The sequence below is a fragment of the Mirounga leonina genome, unplaced genomic scaffold (assembly GCF_011800145.1).
Source record: "Mirounga leonina isolate KUSES-001 unplaced genomic scaffold, KU_Mleo_1.0 Mir_151, whole genome shotgun sequence".
Classification (NCBI taxonomy): domain Eukaryota; kingdom Metazoa; phylum Chordata; class Mammalia; order Carnivora; family Phocidae; genus Mirounga; species Mirounga leonina.
The window spans coordinates 38,243,679-38,257,224 of NW_023270377.1; the positions used below are offsets into that span (position 1 = coordinate 38,243,679).

General features: G+C 38.0%; 1 protein-coding gene across 1 annotated transcript in view; it reads left to right on the forward strand.

The window, feature by feature from the left end:
- The window catches only part of DNAH7 (dynein axonemal heavy chain 7), a 243,597-nt gene that overhangs the window by 118,453 nt on the left and 111,598 nt on the right, over positions 1–13,546 (forward strand). Inside the window, exons 39-42 of the mRNA XM_035008349.1 lie at positions 1,360–1,486; positions 2,707–2,926; positions 7,743–8,615; positions 10,598–10,827. Coding sequence (XP_034864240.1) covers positions 1,360–1,486; positions 2,707–2,926; positions 7,743–8,615; positions 10,598–10,827 — 1,450 coding nt within the window. The remainder of the gene's footprint in view (positions 1–1,359; positions 1,487–2,706; positions 2,927–7,742; positions 8,616–10,597; positions 10,828–13,546) is intronic.

A 13,546-nucleotide genomic window follows, 5' to 3' on the forward strand; every position in this document is an offset into this window, starting at 1 on the left:
CTGTGTATACCTTTGGACCTGTGGGAATGTACTATAATGGTCAACACTACAAAGTGGGTTGCCTTGCTTGGGGCCATTCTCCCACCAGTTCTTCCAGATCCTTTTTCTCCCACCCTCTGCAACTTTGCACTTCCTTTCTCTGTATTCTAAGGAACCCAGATCCCCATGAAGCAGCTCATTTCCCTCTGTTTTATTCCTTAATTCTTCAACTGTATGAAATCCCTGTTTCTACCCCAATCAAGTCCCATCCTAGTGAGTCTTTGGATTTAGACAGGCTGTGAAGAGGATTTTAAGTAGCAAACAGCCAAAAGAATTAACCCTTAAAGATTCTTTACATTTCTCAATGGAAATTGATAAACTCAAAGGAATCTATGCAGGGGAAATTTTTTTATGATGGGGTATCAAAAGTGGCTTGATTCAACTAACTAGACATTCTTAACTGTTTTTTTTTTCTTCCCTGAACTGAAGCTGGTAGTCTAGTCTTTAAAAATTCATTTTCTCCATATATAATTTCTTCAGGGAATCTCTTCAGTGTTTGCCTCCTGACCCCCTGACCTTTTTTGACCTGTAACCCAGTCAGGTTGCTCTGAGTCAGTAATTGCTCTCAGCACACTTCCTGGGCCACTTCAAACGCTTTTTTTCTTCTCATTTTTTTCTTTCAAGTTTTTGTTTAAATTCTAGCTAACTGACATACTGTGTAATATTACTTTGAAGTATAGGATTTAGTGATTCATCACGTACATGCAACACCCAGTGCTCTCACAAGTGCCTTCCTTAATCCCCATCCCCTATCTAACCCATCCCCCTGCCCACCACCTCTCCAGCAACCCTCAGTTTGTTCTCTATAGTTAAGAGTCTGTTTTATGGTTTGCCTCTGTTTTCTTTTCTAAAAAAAAAAAAAAAAAAGATTTGTCTATATATTTAAAGATAATACCAATAATTTTTTAAAATGTTGCATTCTAAGTTAGTTATTAAAGCCTCATATTTGAGGGGCTCCTGGGTGGCTCAGTTAGTTAAGAGTCCAACTCTTAATTTTGACTCAGGTCATGATCTCAGAATTGTGAGATCAAGCCCTGCGTCAGGCTCCACACTCAGCATGGAGTCTGCTTGAGATTTTCTTTCTCTCCCTCTCTCTCTGTCCCTCCCTCCACTCGTGCATGCTCTCTCTCCCTCAAAATAAATAAATAAAATCTTAAAAAAAAAGCCTCATCTTTGAAAATGTAATCATTATTTTACAAAAGTGAGACAATCCCCAAATTTTTAAAAATGCAGGGATTGTCTCACTTTTGTAAAATGTTTGAGAAAATATTCTACTGTGTAGTAGTAACATTGTTAAGAGTTACTCTTTTTAATATTTAGGTGGTGGTCGAAATCCAGTAACTCCCCGATATATGAGACATTTCAACATTATAACAATCAATGAGTTTAGTGATAAATCCATGTTTACAATCTTCTCTAGAATCTTAACCTGGCATTTAAAAATCTGGTAAGTAATTTAAAGTGTGTTTCTTTTTTCATTAGGGGGTATAAAGTCTTTTGGAAACAGATCAATATAAGTAGTGCTTCTCAAACTATTCGCTGAAAACATCCCTAGATAAAGAAAGAGATAACAGGTAACATTGCTCCCCTCTGCTGCTCTCATCTCCAGATATGAGAGCATAATGCCAAGGGGCCAAAGTATCTTTCTCTTTTTGTCTGATGTCTTGAATTTTAGCCCCAAAATACATACAAATTTTGCACTCTGCTATATAGTATGTCCATGGCAGAATTATTAATGTTTTGAATTTTCACCATGTAATACAATTAATGCTGGAAAGGTATATGTTAGGTTTATCCTGTGACTTTGATACCCTGTGGTAGAACTCGTGAGTTCCCCAAGGAGATTTATATCTAAGTTTGAGTGTAGCCTTTGAGCCTGAACCCTGGGGGAAATGTTGCTGCCTAACTCTGGACACTCAGGGCTTCTCCACATGGTGTGCAGAGGTCAGGGAGCCAAGTGGACCTGGGCAGTGCAAGCCTCTGCTCCCTGACGTCCATTCTCAGGAAATTGCCAATCCTTGCCCTTTCCAGTGATGATGGAGAAAGACAGCTGGCTCCTTGTTGAGCCAGAAGTTAAAGATAGTCAAGTTTTTCCAAATGCATATTCATTCTACATGTTCTTTTTACCCCAGTTGTGCCCTTTGCCCTTCTTTTTTTAATCCCGACTCACTATTTCACTTTCTTTTTAACTCTCCTTTTTCTTTTCCTCTTTTTCTTTTTTCTGTATTTTTATTTCCTTCCTTGTTTGCTCTGAAAATACTCATTTCACCAGTGTTCTTCAGGGATTCCTTTTATATGCAATTGAAAATGCTAAGGGGTGAAAGTGAGTAGGACACATTTGTCTAGTGGGTGCTTGATTTGAGTTATATAATTGGGGTTCCTCGGCTGGCTCTTTTGTCTGCTTACTTAAGTAGCTTTAAGTCCATTACATTAGTCCTGCCTTCCCATGGAGTTTCTTTGAACATAAAATAAAATAACGAATGGAAAGTAATTTTAAAAGAAATTAAAAGTCCATTATTATTATTATTATTATTGTCATTAGAAATGGTAATCTTATAAATTAAATCATTTGATTTAATCAGAATAAATTTCACCCTAGGCATGCTCAGTATCATTTATATATCATATATGCTAACATTTTCTTTTTTTATTAAATTTTTTTTTAAGTTATAAATTTCCAGACGATTTTCTAGATTTGACCACACAAATTGTTAATGGTACAATGGCTCTATATAAAGAAGCCATGAAGAATCTCTTGCCTACTCCAGCTAAATCTCACTACTTGTTCAACCTCCGTGATTTCTCCCGTGTCATTCAGGGAGTTTGCCTGTCCAGACCAGAAACGGCAGAAACCAAAGTAGTGATTAAACGTCTCTGGGTTCATGAGGTAAATTTTTGTGTTACTGAAATATGATTATGCTAGAAGCAAAGATTTTATCATGGCAGCAACTGGGCAAAAAGAAACATTTAGCAGTTTATATTGTTGATGCGTTCAGCTATTTGGCATTATGAAAGCCAATGATCAAGGTAATTTAAAAGAATATTTAGCACTAATATATCTTATGATATTTAAAAAGGATTATCTCCTGTTTTTAGAAATTTTTGTTGACTTACAAGATATTTCAAAGTAGGTATCACTTTGGGTCAATTTCCTTTAAGTGACTTAATCCTTGATAGTTTGATTTCAAATAATTTTTGAGATGGAATATATTTTAAGGAGCTGTTTTTATAAGAAATGAATGTGTTTATCTACAGTACTTACTTGTATTTCTAGATGCCAAAACAACTGCAAAGCAAACCAGTTTTGAAAGCATAAAACTACATTAAAAATATATTTAAGTTCTTTTTGGAAAGAGGTATATGGGTGAACATTTTCTTATAAAAACTTATGGAAGGAAGGAGAGAAAGAATATAAAAAATAAGGCATCAAAAATAATTTAATATCTTAAAAATAAAGAATTATAGGAAAATAAAAGAAAAAATGTTTATTTTTAATATGTAAATAATATAGCTATTTAATTTTAATAATGTAGTTAAGAAATCTAGAAAATAGGAATGTACTATGTTAAAACCATGGGCTATAGAGATAAAAATTTCAAAAGGGCATTTAGAAATGGAATTTTTAATGTAATGAAATTCATAATATAATAACTTGAAATTTTTAGTGAGTACTTCATATAATGTAATGAGTTTAAGTTCTCAGCTCAAAATCTTCCAATAGCACTCTACTTCATTGGGAGGGATTAAACATAAACTTCAGGTGGCCCATAAGATTGCCTATGTGTACCTCTTTTCTGGCTCCCCTCAGGCTGCCTCTTGCTCTCACACTCATTCAACTTCACCAGCAATACAGGCCGACTGGCTGTTCTCTCTGCCCCAGATCCTGTGGGTTAGCTTCCTACTGCCTTTGATCAAATCTTTCCTTCTTGATGAGGCCCACACTGACCACCCTATTGTATACAACAGGCTCACACCCCACTAGCAGTTCCAGTCTTTCTTGACTTTACTCTATTTTTCTTCTTTACATAGCATTTATCAGCATCTAACATACCATATAATTTATTTGTCATGTTTATTGTCCATCTCCCTCAGATAGCAGGCAAGCTCCATGAGGTCCCTGATTTATCCACAGTGCTGAGAACAGTGCTAGACACATTGTTCTCAACATTTCAAAAAAAAAAAAATAGGAAGTGATTGAACTCAACACTCTATTTTTGCTTGTTTCTATTTACTCAGAAAAGATTTCCTAAGGGTCTGATATGGGTCAGATACTACTTTGGGTGTCCTTTTCCTTTCCGGACACTTTTACCAAATCAGAAGACCTAATGTGATTTTATTAAATAGGTTTCAAGGTATGAAACTGGCTTACTATTTTACATTCTCTTTGGCTTCTCCATGGCTTTCAAATATCTGTGTGCATAACATCTGATTTGCTTATTAAATATAGTTATTCTGCACAAGTGACCCAAGGAAAAAAATAAATTAGTTTTCATCAAAGTTAAAAATGTTCATGCTTCAAAGGATACTGTCTAGAAAGTGAAAAGACAACCTATAGAATGGGAAAAAATATTTGCAAGTCCTACATCTGATCAATGTCTCATATCCAGAAAACATAAAGAACTATTACAACTCAATAGTAAAAGACAAATAAACCAATTTAAAAGTGGGCAAAGGATTTGAATAGACATTTCTCCAAAGATGATATACAGATGGCCAATAAGCACATGAAAAGATGTTCAACATCATTAGTCATTGGTGAAATGCAAATCAAAACCACGGTAAGGTATACCTCGCACCCACTAGGATGGCTGTCATCCCAACGACAGATAATAACAACTGTTGGTGAGGATGGTGGAAGAATCAGAGCCCTTGTCCACTGCTTATGGGTATGAGAAGTTGTGCAGCTGCTTTGGAAAACAGCTAGTTCCTCAAAACATTACACATAGAGTTACCACATGACCCAGCAGTTCTGCTCCTAGCCATATACTCGAGAGAACTGAAAACATATGTCCACACAAAAACTTGTACACAAATGTTATTAGAATTATTCATAATAAACAAAAAGTGGACACAACTCACATATACATCAGCTGATGAATGGACAAACAAAATGTGGTATATACATACAATGGAATTTTATTCAGCCCTAAAAAGAAATACCGATGCATACTACAACATGGATGAAACTAGAAACATCATGCTAAGTGAAAGAAACCAGATTATGTTATATGATCCCATTTATATAAAATGTGCAGAATAAGCAAATTAATAGTGACAAAAAGTAGAGTAATGGTTGCCAAGGGTTGTGGGGGTGCTGGGGGACAGCAAGGAGTGACTGCTAATGGGTACAGGGTTGCTACGTAGGGTGATGAAGAGGTTCTAGAATTAGAGAGTTGTGAAGTTTGCTCAAGTTCATGAATATTATAAAAACCACTGAATTATAATGCTTTAAAAGAGTGAATGTTATGTGAATTATATATCAATTAAAACAACCTGTAATTAAGGCTTGGAGATAAATAAACTCAAAGCATAAATACAATATAATAAAAAATATTCCAGAGATTACCTCTCTTGGAATGTTGTAGATTTATAAAAGAAAAATTTTACATATCAACTTTTTAAAAATGGAAGAGGGGGCAGCAGAATCAGAAGGTAGAGAGAAGGAGATCAGGCAGAAGTGAGCATGAGAGAGCCTGAGGTACTGGAAGTGTTCTGTATCTTGATCTTGGTGGTGGTGACGTGGGTATATAAATGTGTAAAAATTCTTGGAGCTGTACACTTAGGATTTTTGTATCTTATATAAAGAAATAGAAGTAGACAAATAAGATACTCCCAGGCACCATCTTGAAAGTTTTCAAGTCAGGGTCCAGAGTAGGCCCCTGCCATCTGCATTTTAGCAAGTACCACAGATGATTCAATACAGGTGTGGTGACAGTCCTTGAGAAATACTACCTTAGGTTCTTGCTAAATAGCCTGCTAGATAATAGTATGACTTAATTCATCTTCAGCACTGATACCTGATATGTGAGGTTAGCTTGATTTAGGTTTCTCCTCCCATAGGAATATTGTACAACGTCTTCAGTACCTGAAATTCAGGAGGTGACTAGTGGCATATGTCGGGAAACTAGCTCGTCCCCTAAAGAAATAGCTTTTGAACCGCTGAGAGTATGCACAAAGCCTCACTCCTACTATTTGCCTACACAGTCACCACTGCTAGAAGAAGCGATCACACTATTATGGTACCAGCTTGACAATAGTGAAAACACTAAAATCATCTTGAACACATTAGGCTGATTTCAAAGTGGCTTGTAATAATTTTATTTCTGAATTTTATAGTGTTTCCACATAGGTTGTCATTTTATTCTTGCCATACAACTGGAATGTAATGCCAAGCAGGTATCCCTGTTTCCATTTTATAGGTGAAGGAGCTGATGCAGACAGGTTTCAGTCATTTCCCCCAAATGACAGAAGTTTTGCTGACACAAATATGCATTGCTTCTATCATAGGCATATTAGTCAGCTAGAGCTGCCGTAACAAAATACCACAGAGTGGTTTAACAACAGAAATTTATTTTCTCATAGTCCTGGAGGCCAGAAGTCCAACTGCAAGGTGCCACCAAGTATGGGTAGATGGCTGCCCCCTCATTGGGTCCCCACATGGCCCTTCCTCTGTGTACCTGCAGAGAAAGAGTGGAAACTCTCTTGTCTCTTCCTCATCTTATATGGACAGTCCTATGGGACTAGGGCTCCACCCTTGTGACCTTATTTAACTTTACCTCCTTAAAGGACTTCTCTCTTAATATAGTCATATTGGTGGTTAGGACTTCCACATGAATTTGGGGGGTGGGGCGGAACACCATTCAGTCCAAACAGATAGTAACCAAGGGACACTTAACACCACTTTGAGGAAATAGTTGTTTTATGTGACAAGCCTGGTTAACTATTTCTTACAGTCCCATAACACGTACATATCACCAGAGTTTATTTTAGTAGATTGCCCTCTGCAGTGACTTACAACAAAAATAATAAATGTGCAAAACAAAACTTGGCTTTCACCTAAGGCAAAAAAAAATGCTTTAAAAAATAATATGATTCATTTGCCAATAATTTTCAGAATGTTCCCTGGCTTGGAAAAAGGAAGGATCACTGCAAAGGAGTGCCCAGCTTCTTTATCTGTATCTGAGTGACCAGCAAAGGCAGCTACTTTCTTTCTCTAGTCCTTTTTTCTTTCTCTAGTCATTAATATTCTTTTTAAAAAATGTATTTATTTATTTGAGAGAGCAAGAGAGCAAGAGAGAGAGCATGAGCTGGGGGAGAGGCAGATGGAGAGGGAGAGGCAGGAAGCCTGATGTGGGGCTCAATCCCAGCACCCTGGGATCATAACCTGAGACAAAGGCAGATACTTAACTGACTGAGCCACCCAGCTGCCCCAGTCATTAATATTCTTTACATCTCTATAATCTTCTGTTCCCCCAAATAGCCTTTATTAATAACGTTATGTAACTGTATTATCTAAAATATACATGATCAAAATTAATATTTAAAATAAGCATTATTATGAGTCCATCCTGATTATTTGGCTATGCTTTAATAAAACCCATAGAAATTTCCTGGAGTACTTTTTATGTGACTTGAGATTAATATGTAAACAAAACTACAAAAATAGAAGAATCAGTTCCTAATGCTGCTTCTTAATTATTCAGGTCCTTAGAGTATATTATGATCGCCTTCTGGATAATGCAGATAGAAGTTGGCTTATCAACTACATTCAAGAAATTTTGAAAAAATACATGGATGAAGATTTTCATGAGCTTTTTCAGCACTTAGATTTCGATAATGATGGCGTGGTGGAAGAAGATGACTTGCGTAGCTTAATGTTTTGTGATTTTCATGATCCCAGGCGGGAGGACACCAACTACAGAGAAGTTGAGGATGTGGATAATCTTCGGGTGATAGCAGAAGCTCACCTAGAAGAATACAACAATATGAGCAAAAAAACCATGAGCCTTGTCTTGTTCCGATTTGCCATAGAACACATCAGCAGAATTTCCAGGATCCTGAAGCAGCCTCGCAGCCATGCTCTTCTGGTTGGTGTTGGAGGGAGTGGAAGGCAGTCTGTCACCAGATTAGCTGCCCACATGGCTGACTATTCAGTTTTTCAGGTTGAAATCTCCAAGGGCTATGATACTTCTGAGTGGCATGAGGATTTAAAAGTGATCTTAAGGAAATGTGCCGAAGGTGAGATGCAGGGTGTCTTCCTGTTTACAGACACTCAGATAAAAAGGGAGTCATTTCTAGAAGATGTCAACAATCTGCTGAATGCCGGGGAGGTTCCAAATCTCTTCGCGTTAGATGAGAAGCAGGAGATATGTGATAAGATGCGTCAGTTAGATCGCCAACGGGATAAAACCAAACAAACAGATGGAAGCCCCATAGCTCTTTTCAATATGTTTATTGATCGCTGCCGCAACCAACTGCATGTGGTCCTCGCCATGAGTCCCATTGGAGATGCATTCCGGATCCGCCTTAGGAAGTTCCCTGCTCTTGTTAACTGCTGTACTATTGACTGGTTTCAGGTATTGCCATGTACATTTTAGATAGACTTCTGGAAATGTTGAATCTTCGTCATCATCATGACTTATTTTATAGACTCCCCCCCACAAAATGTAACTGAGCAGAATTTTCTGATCAATGATAATGTATGAAATTAGAATTCAAGAAATCATCATAAGAGAAAAGCATTAAGCTCAATATATTATAGAAGGTTTTAGGATAAATCTGAGTATCAGTCATGGTCCCGACAGGGAACAGCACACCGAAGGCTTCACTGAAAAAAACTGAATGAAGGAACTGTTCCCAGAGCTGTAGGTGGGGTTAAAGGAACTGAGAGGAGACAGTGGAGCAGTTAGGAAGGGGTGGAGCATAGCAGGGAGCTTTACTACAGCTTGGGCATAAAGGGGAAGAGGAGGAGAGCATGTCACTGGGGCTCGAGCTGTGGAAGTAGGATTACCTGACAGGAGCAGGAACCCAAAACATAGGACTAGGCTCCTGCTAGAAAGGAAGGGAAGGTATGAATAGTCCTACCCATCTCTTCTTCCAGTCTCTTTCCATTAGCCAAACCCAACAGGAAGTCAAAAGGAAGAAAGCCAGAGTGACACTTGAGGTAGTTAACTTTGGTATCAGGAAGCACAGAGCAGATGAGACAAGGGTGTGCGGTGGGGAGTTCGTGGACTGTGGCAGAGTGTTTCTGGCCTTGGGGAATTTACATAGCCCCTCTGTTCCTCCATTTCCTGCTGAGCCTGTTTCTCGCAAAACAGATTTATTGAACCCTTGCTCAATAGCAGGTACTATTCTAAAAGCTGGAAGTGAAAAGGAAAGTGAAATAGACAAGGCTTCTGATCTCGAGCTTATTTTCTAGAGACAGACAAATTAGCAAAAAATCATTCCGTCAACAAGGTGGCATATAGGGAGTAAAAGCCTTTCTGAAGAGGTGACCTTTGAAGAGGAAGCATGCCAGACAAAATGTGCCAGTACTGAGAGCATCTGGGTGGAGGGCATAAATTAGTGGGGGCGAGGGGCTGGGGAAAGAATGGGTGTGTCAGGGGACACGGAGGTGGCAGGCGCCGAGTAACTGAGGGGGAAGAAGTAGAGGTGAGCTCAGAAAGGTGGGAAGGGCCCAACAGGCAGAGATTTACAAGTTGGTTTGGGATTTGATGTACGCCGGGAAATCTTTGAAGGATTATTAATTGGGGAGTGTGACATGAGCTAATTTACATTTTGAAAAAAATCCCTCTGGCGGCTGTAGAGAGAGCCACACAAGCAGGGAGACCAGTTAGGCCACCGTTGGAATGTTCCAAGCAGATGAAAACAGAAAGTTGAATTGGGATGGCTGTAGTTGATGTCAGAAGAAGAGAAAGGATTGGGAAGCTATTGTGTGGAGGGTGCCTATAGAACTTGTTTATGGGACGGATGAAGGGTTGAGAAGGAGGAGAGGTATCGAGGATGATTCCTGCATTTTGGCTGGAGCAAGGGGTGGATGGTGGTGATGTTTACAAAGTTGGGGAAGATGGCAACTACTTGGGAGGAGATAGGAACCACATTTTGGACTTGTCCCGAGTTTGAGATAACTTTAAGAGAAATCAAAGTGATAGTCATTCAGATGATTCTGGAGTTTAGAGGAAAGGATAATAACATTTACCTCAGAGAATTATTGGGAGAATTCAATGAGATGATACTGGTAGGATGCACATAGAAATAGACATTCCATAAGTTTAGTTCCTTTCCTCTTCCTTGCTCCTACAACACTCAAGAACAGTTTCTCTAACCTTTGAACAAACCATAAAGAATCAATATTACTTGTACTAGCTACTGGCTCCTAAGTGTGCAAGTCCTTGGTTGGGGGTGGGGGGAGGGAGTTCCTCATGGAAGTGTCTCTCCTGCCCCATCCCTCATGTGTTCCTCTCCATTTCTGACATCGATAAATCACAAAGGACTGCAGTAGTAACAGACTTACAGTAGTCACTTTGATCAAGTACTAACTCATTTATCTTAAATTTAGTCATGGCCTGAAGATGCACTCCAGGCAGTTGCCTCACGCTTCTTGGAAGAAATTGAAATGTCAGAGGAAATACGAGAAGGCTGTATCAACATGTGTAAAAGCTTCCACACTTCTACTATAGATTTATCTACATCCTTCTATGTTGAACTTCAAAGATATAATTATGTGACTCCTACCTCTTATCTTGAATTAATCTCCACCTTCAAAACCTTGTTGGAAAAGAAAAGAAGGTAAAAATGAAATTTCATATTTCTGTTTATTTATGTATTTTAAAGAGAGCATGCACAAGTTGGGGCAGGGACAGAGGGAGAGAGGGGGAAAGAGGGGCAAACAGACTCCACACTGAGCATGGAGCCTGCTTCCGGGCTCGATCTTACTACCCAAGAGTCAGATGCTCAACCGACTAAGGCATCCAGGCACCCCAAAATTTCATATTTCTAAGTAAGCTATGGTGATTTTAAAATATTTGTGTGTACAAAAATGACATAGCTATGATGTAGAAATTTATATTGTATATACATATATATGTGTTTGTACTGTGAATATTGTTTTATATATACATATGAATCTTTAAGTGATTTATTTTGCAAACATCTTTAGGATGGGGAGAAGTCTTATTCTTTTGTATAGATGGGTTGTCTGGCACATTGTAAATGCATAATCACATTTGTTGAAGGAATAAAGGCTTGCCACTCAGAGCTGGGCTAAGACTCCAGGATCCTTTGACAATGATATGGAGTAAACACCACTAGAGAGATTTTTTTTTTTTAATAAGTAATCAGATAATAGATAAAACTTCTGTTTAGGTATTGAACAGCTGAAACCCAGAAACTGCTAATCAGGTTTCCTTCTTTAAACTCTCATTTGAAAACCTCAATATGAACATCAATACACTTATGTACTATAGAATGTGTCAATGTGAATTTTCAATGTCATTGAGGGTGACATTTATTTATTTATTTTTGTAGTTTCAAGTTTTTATTTAAATTCCAGTTGGTTAACATATAGTGTAGTATTGGTTTCAGGAATAGAATAGAATAGTTTCAGGAATAGAACTTAGTGATTCATCACGTACATGCAATGCCCAGTGTTCGTCACAATAAGGATCTTCCTTAATGCCTATCACCCATTTAGTCCATCCCCCTGCCCACCTCCCCTCCAGCAACTCTCTATTCTCTATCATTAAGAGTCTGTTTTATGGTTTGCCTTTCTTTTTCCCCTTCCGCTATGTTCATCTAATTTGTTTCTTAAATTCCATATATGAGTGAAATCCTATGGTATTTGTCTTTCTCTGTCTGACTTATTTCACTTAGCATAATACATTCTAGCTCTGTCCTTGTCATTGCAAATGGCAAGATTTCATTCTTTTTGATGGCTGAGTAAAATACCACTATATATATATAGAGAGAGAGAGAGAGAGAGAATATATCTGGTATATATGTGTGTGTGTGTATATATGTATACGCATATACCACATCTTCTTTATCCATTCATCAGTTGATGGGCATTTGTTCTCTTTTCACAATTTAGCTATTGTTGATAGTGCTGCTATAAATGTCGGGGTGCATGTACCCTTCAGTTCAGTATTTTTGTATCCTTTGGGTAGCTGGATTGTAGGGTAGTTCTATTTTTAACTTTCTGAGGACCTTCCATACTGTTTTCCATACTGGCTGCACCAGTTTGCATTCCCACCAACAGTGCAAGAGGGTGCCCCTTTCTCCCCATCCTTGCCAACACCTGTTGTTTCCTGACTTGCTAATTTTACCCATTCTTAAAGGTGTGAGGTGATATCTCATTGTAGTTTTGATTTGTATTTTCCTGATAATGAGTGATGTTGAGCGTCTTTTCATGTGCCTGTTAGCCATCTGAATGTCTTCTTTGGAAAAAGGTCGATTCATGTCTTCTGCCCATTTCTGAACTGGATTATTTGTTTTTAGGTGTTGAGTTTGAAAAGTTATTTATAGATTTTGGGTCCTAACCCTTTATCTGATATGTCATTTGCAATATCTTCTCCCATTCCATAGGTTGCCTTTTAGTTTTGTTGATTTGTTTCCTTTGTTGTGCAGAGCTTTTATCTTGATGAAGTCCCAGTAGTTCATTTTTGTTTTTGTTTCCCTTGCCTTTGGAGACGTGTCTAGCAAGAAGTTGCTGTGGCCAAGGTTGAAGAGGTTGCTGCTTGTGTTCTCCTCTAGGATTTTGATGGATTCCTGTCTTACATCGAGGCCTCTCATCCATTTTGAATTTATTTTGGTGTATGGTGTAACAAAGTGGTACAGTGTCATTCTTTTGCATGTCACTGTCCAGTTTTCCCAACACCATTTGTTGAAGAGACTATCTTTTTTTCCATGGATATTCTTTCCTGCTTTGTCAAAGATTAGTTGACCATAGAGTTGTAGGTCCATTTCTGGGTTCTTTATTCTGTTGCATTGATCTATGTGTCTGGTTTTGTGCTAGTACCATACTGTCTTGATGACCAGAGCTTTTTAATACAACTTGAAGTCTGGAATTGTGATGCCTCCAGCTTTGCTTTTCTTTTTCAAGACTGCTTTAACTATTTGGGGTCTTTTGTGGTTCCATACAAATGTTTGGACTGTTTGTTCTAGCTCTGTGAAAAATGCTGATGGCATTTTGATAGGGATTGCATTGAATGTGTAAATTGCTTTGGGTAGTATAGACATTTTAACAATATTTGTTCTTCCAGTCCATGAGCATGAGATGTTTTTCCATTTCATTGTGTTCTCTTCAATTTCTTTCATCAGTGTTCTATAGTTTTCCAGCATACAGATCTTTTACCTCTTTGGTCAGGTTTATTCCTAACTAACTTATGGTTTTTGGTGCAGTTATAAATGGGATTGATTCCTTGATTTCTCTTTCTGCTGCTTCATTATAGGTGTATAGAAATGCAACAGATTTTGGTATGTTGATTTTGTATTCTGCGACTGTACTGAG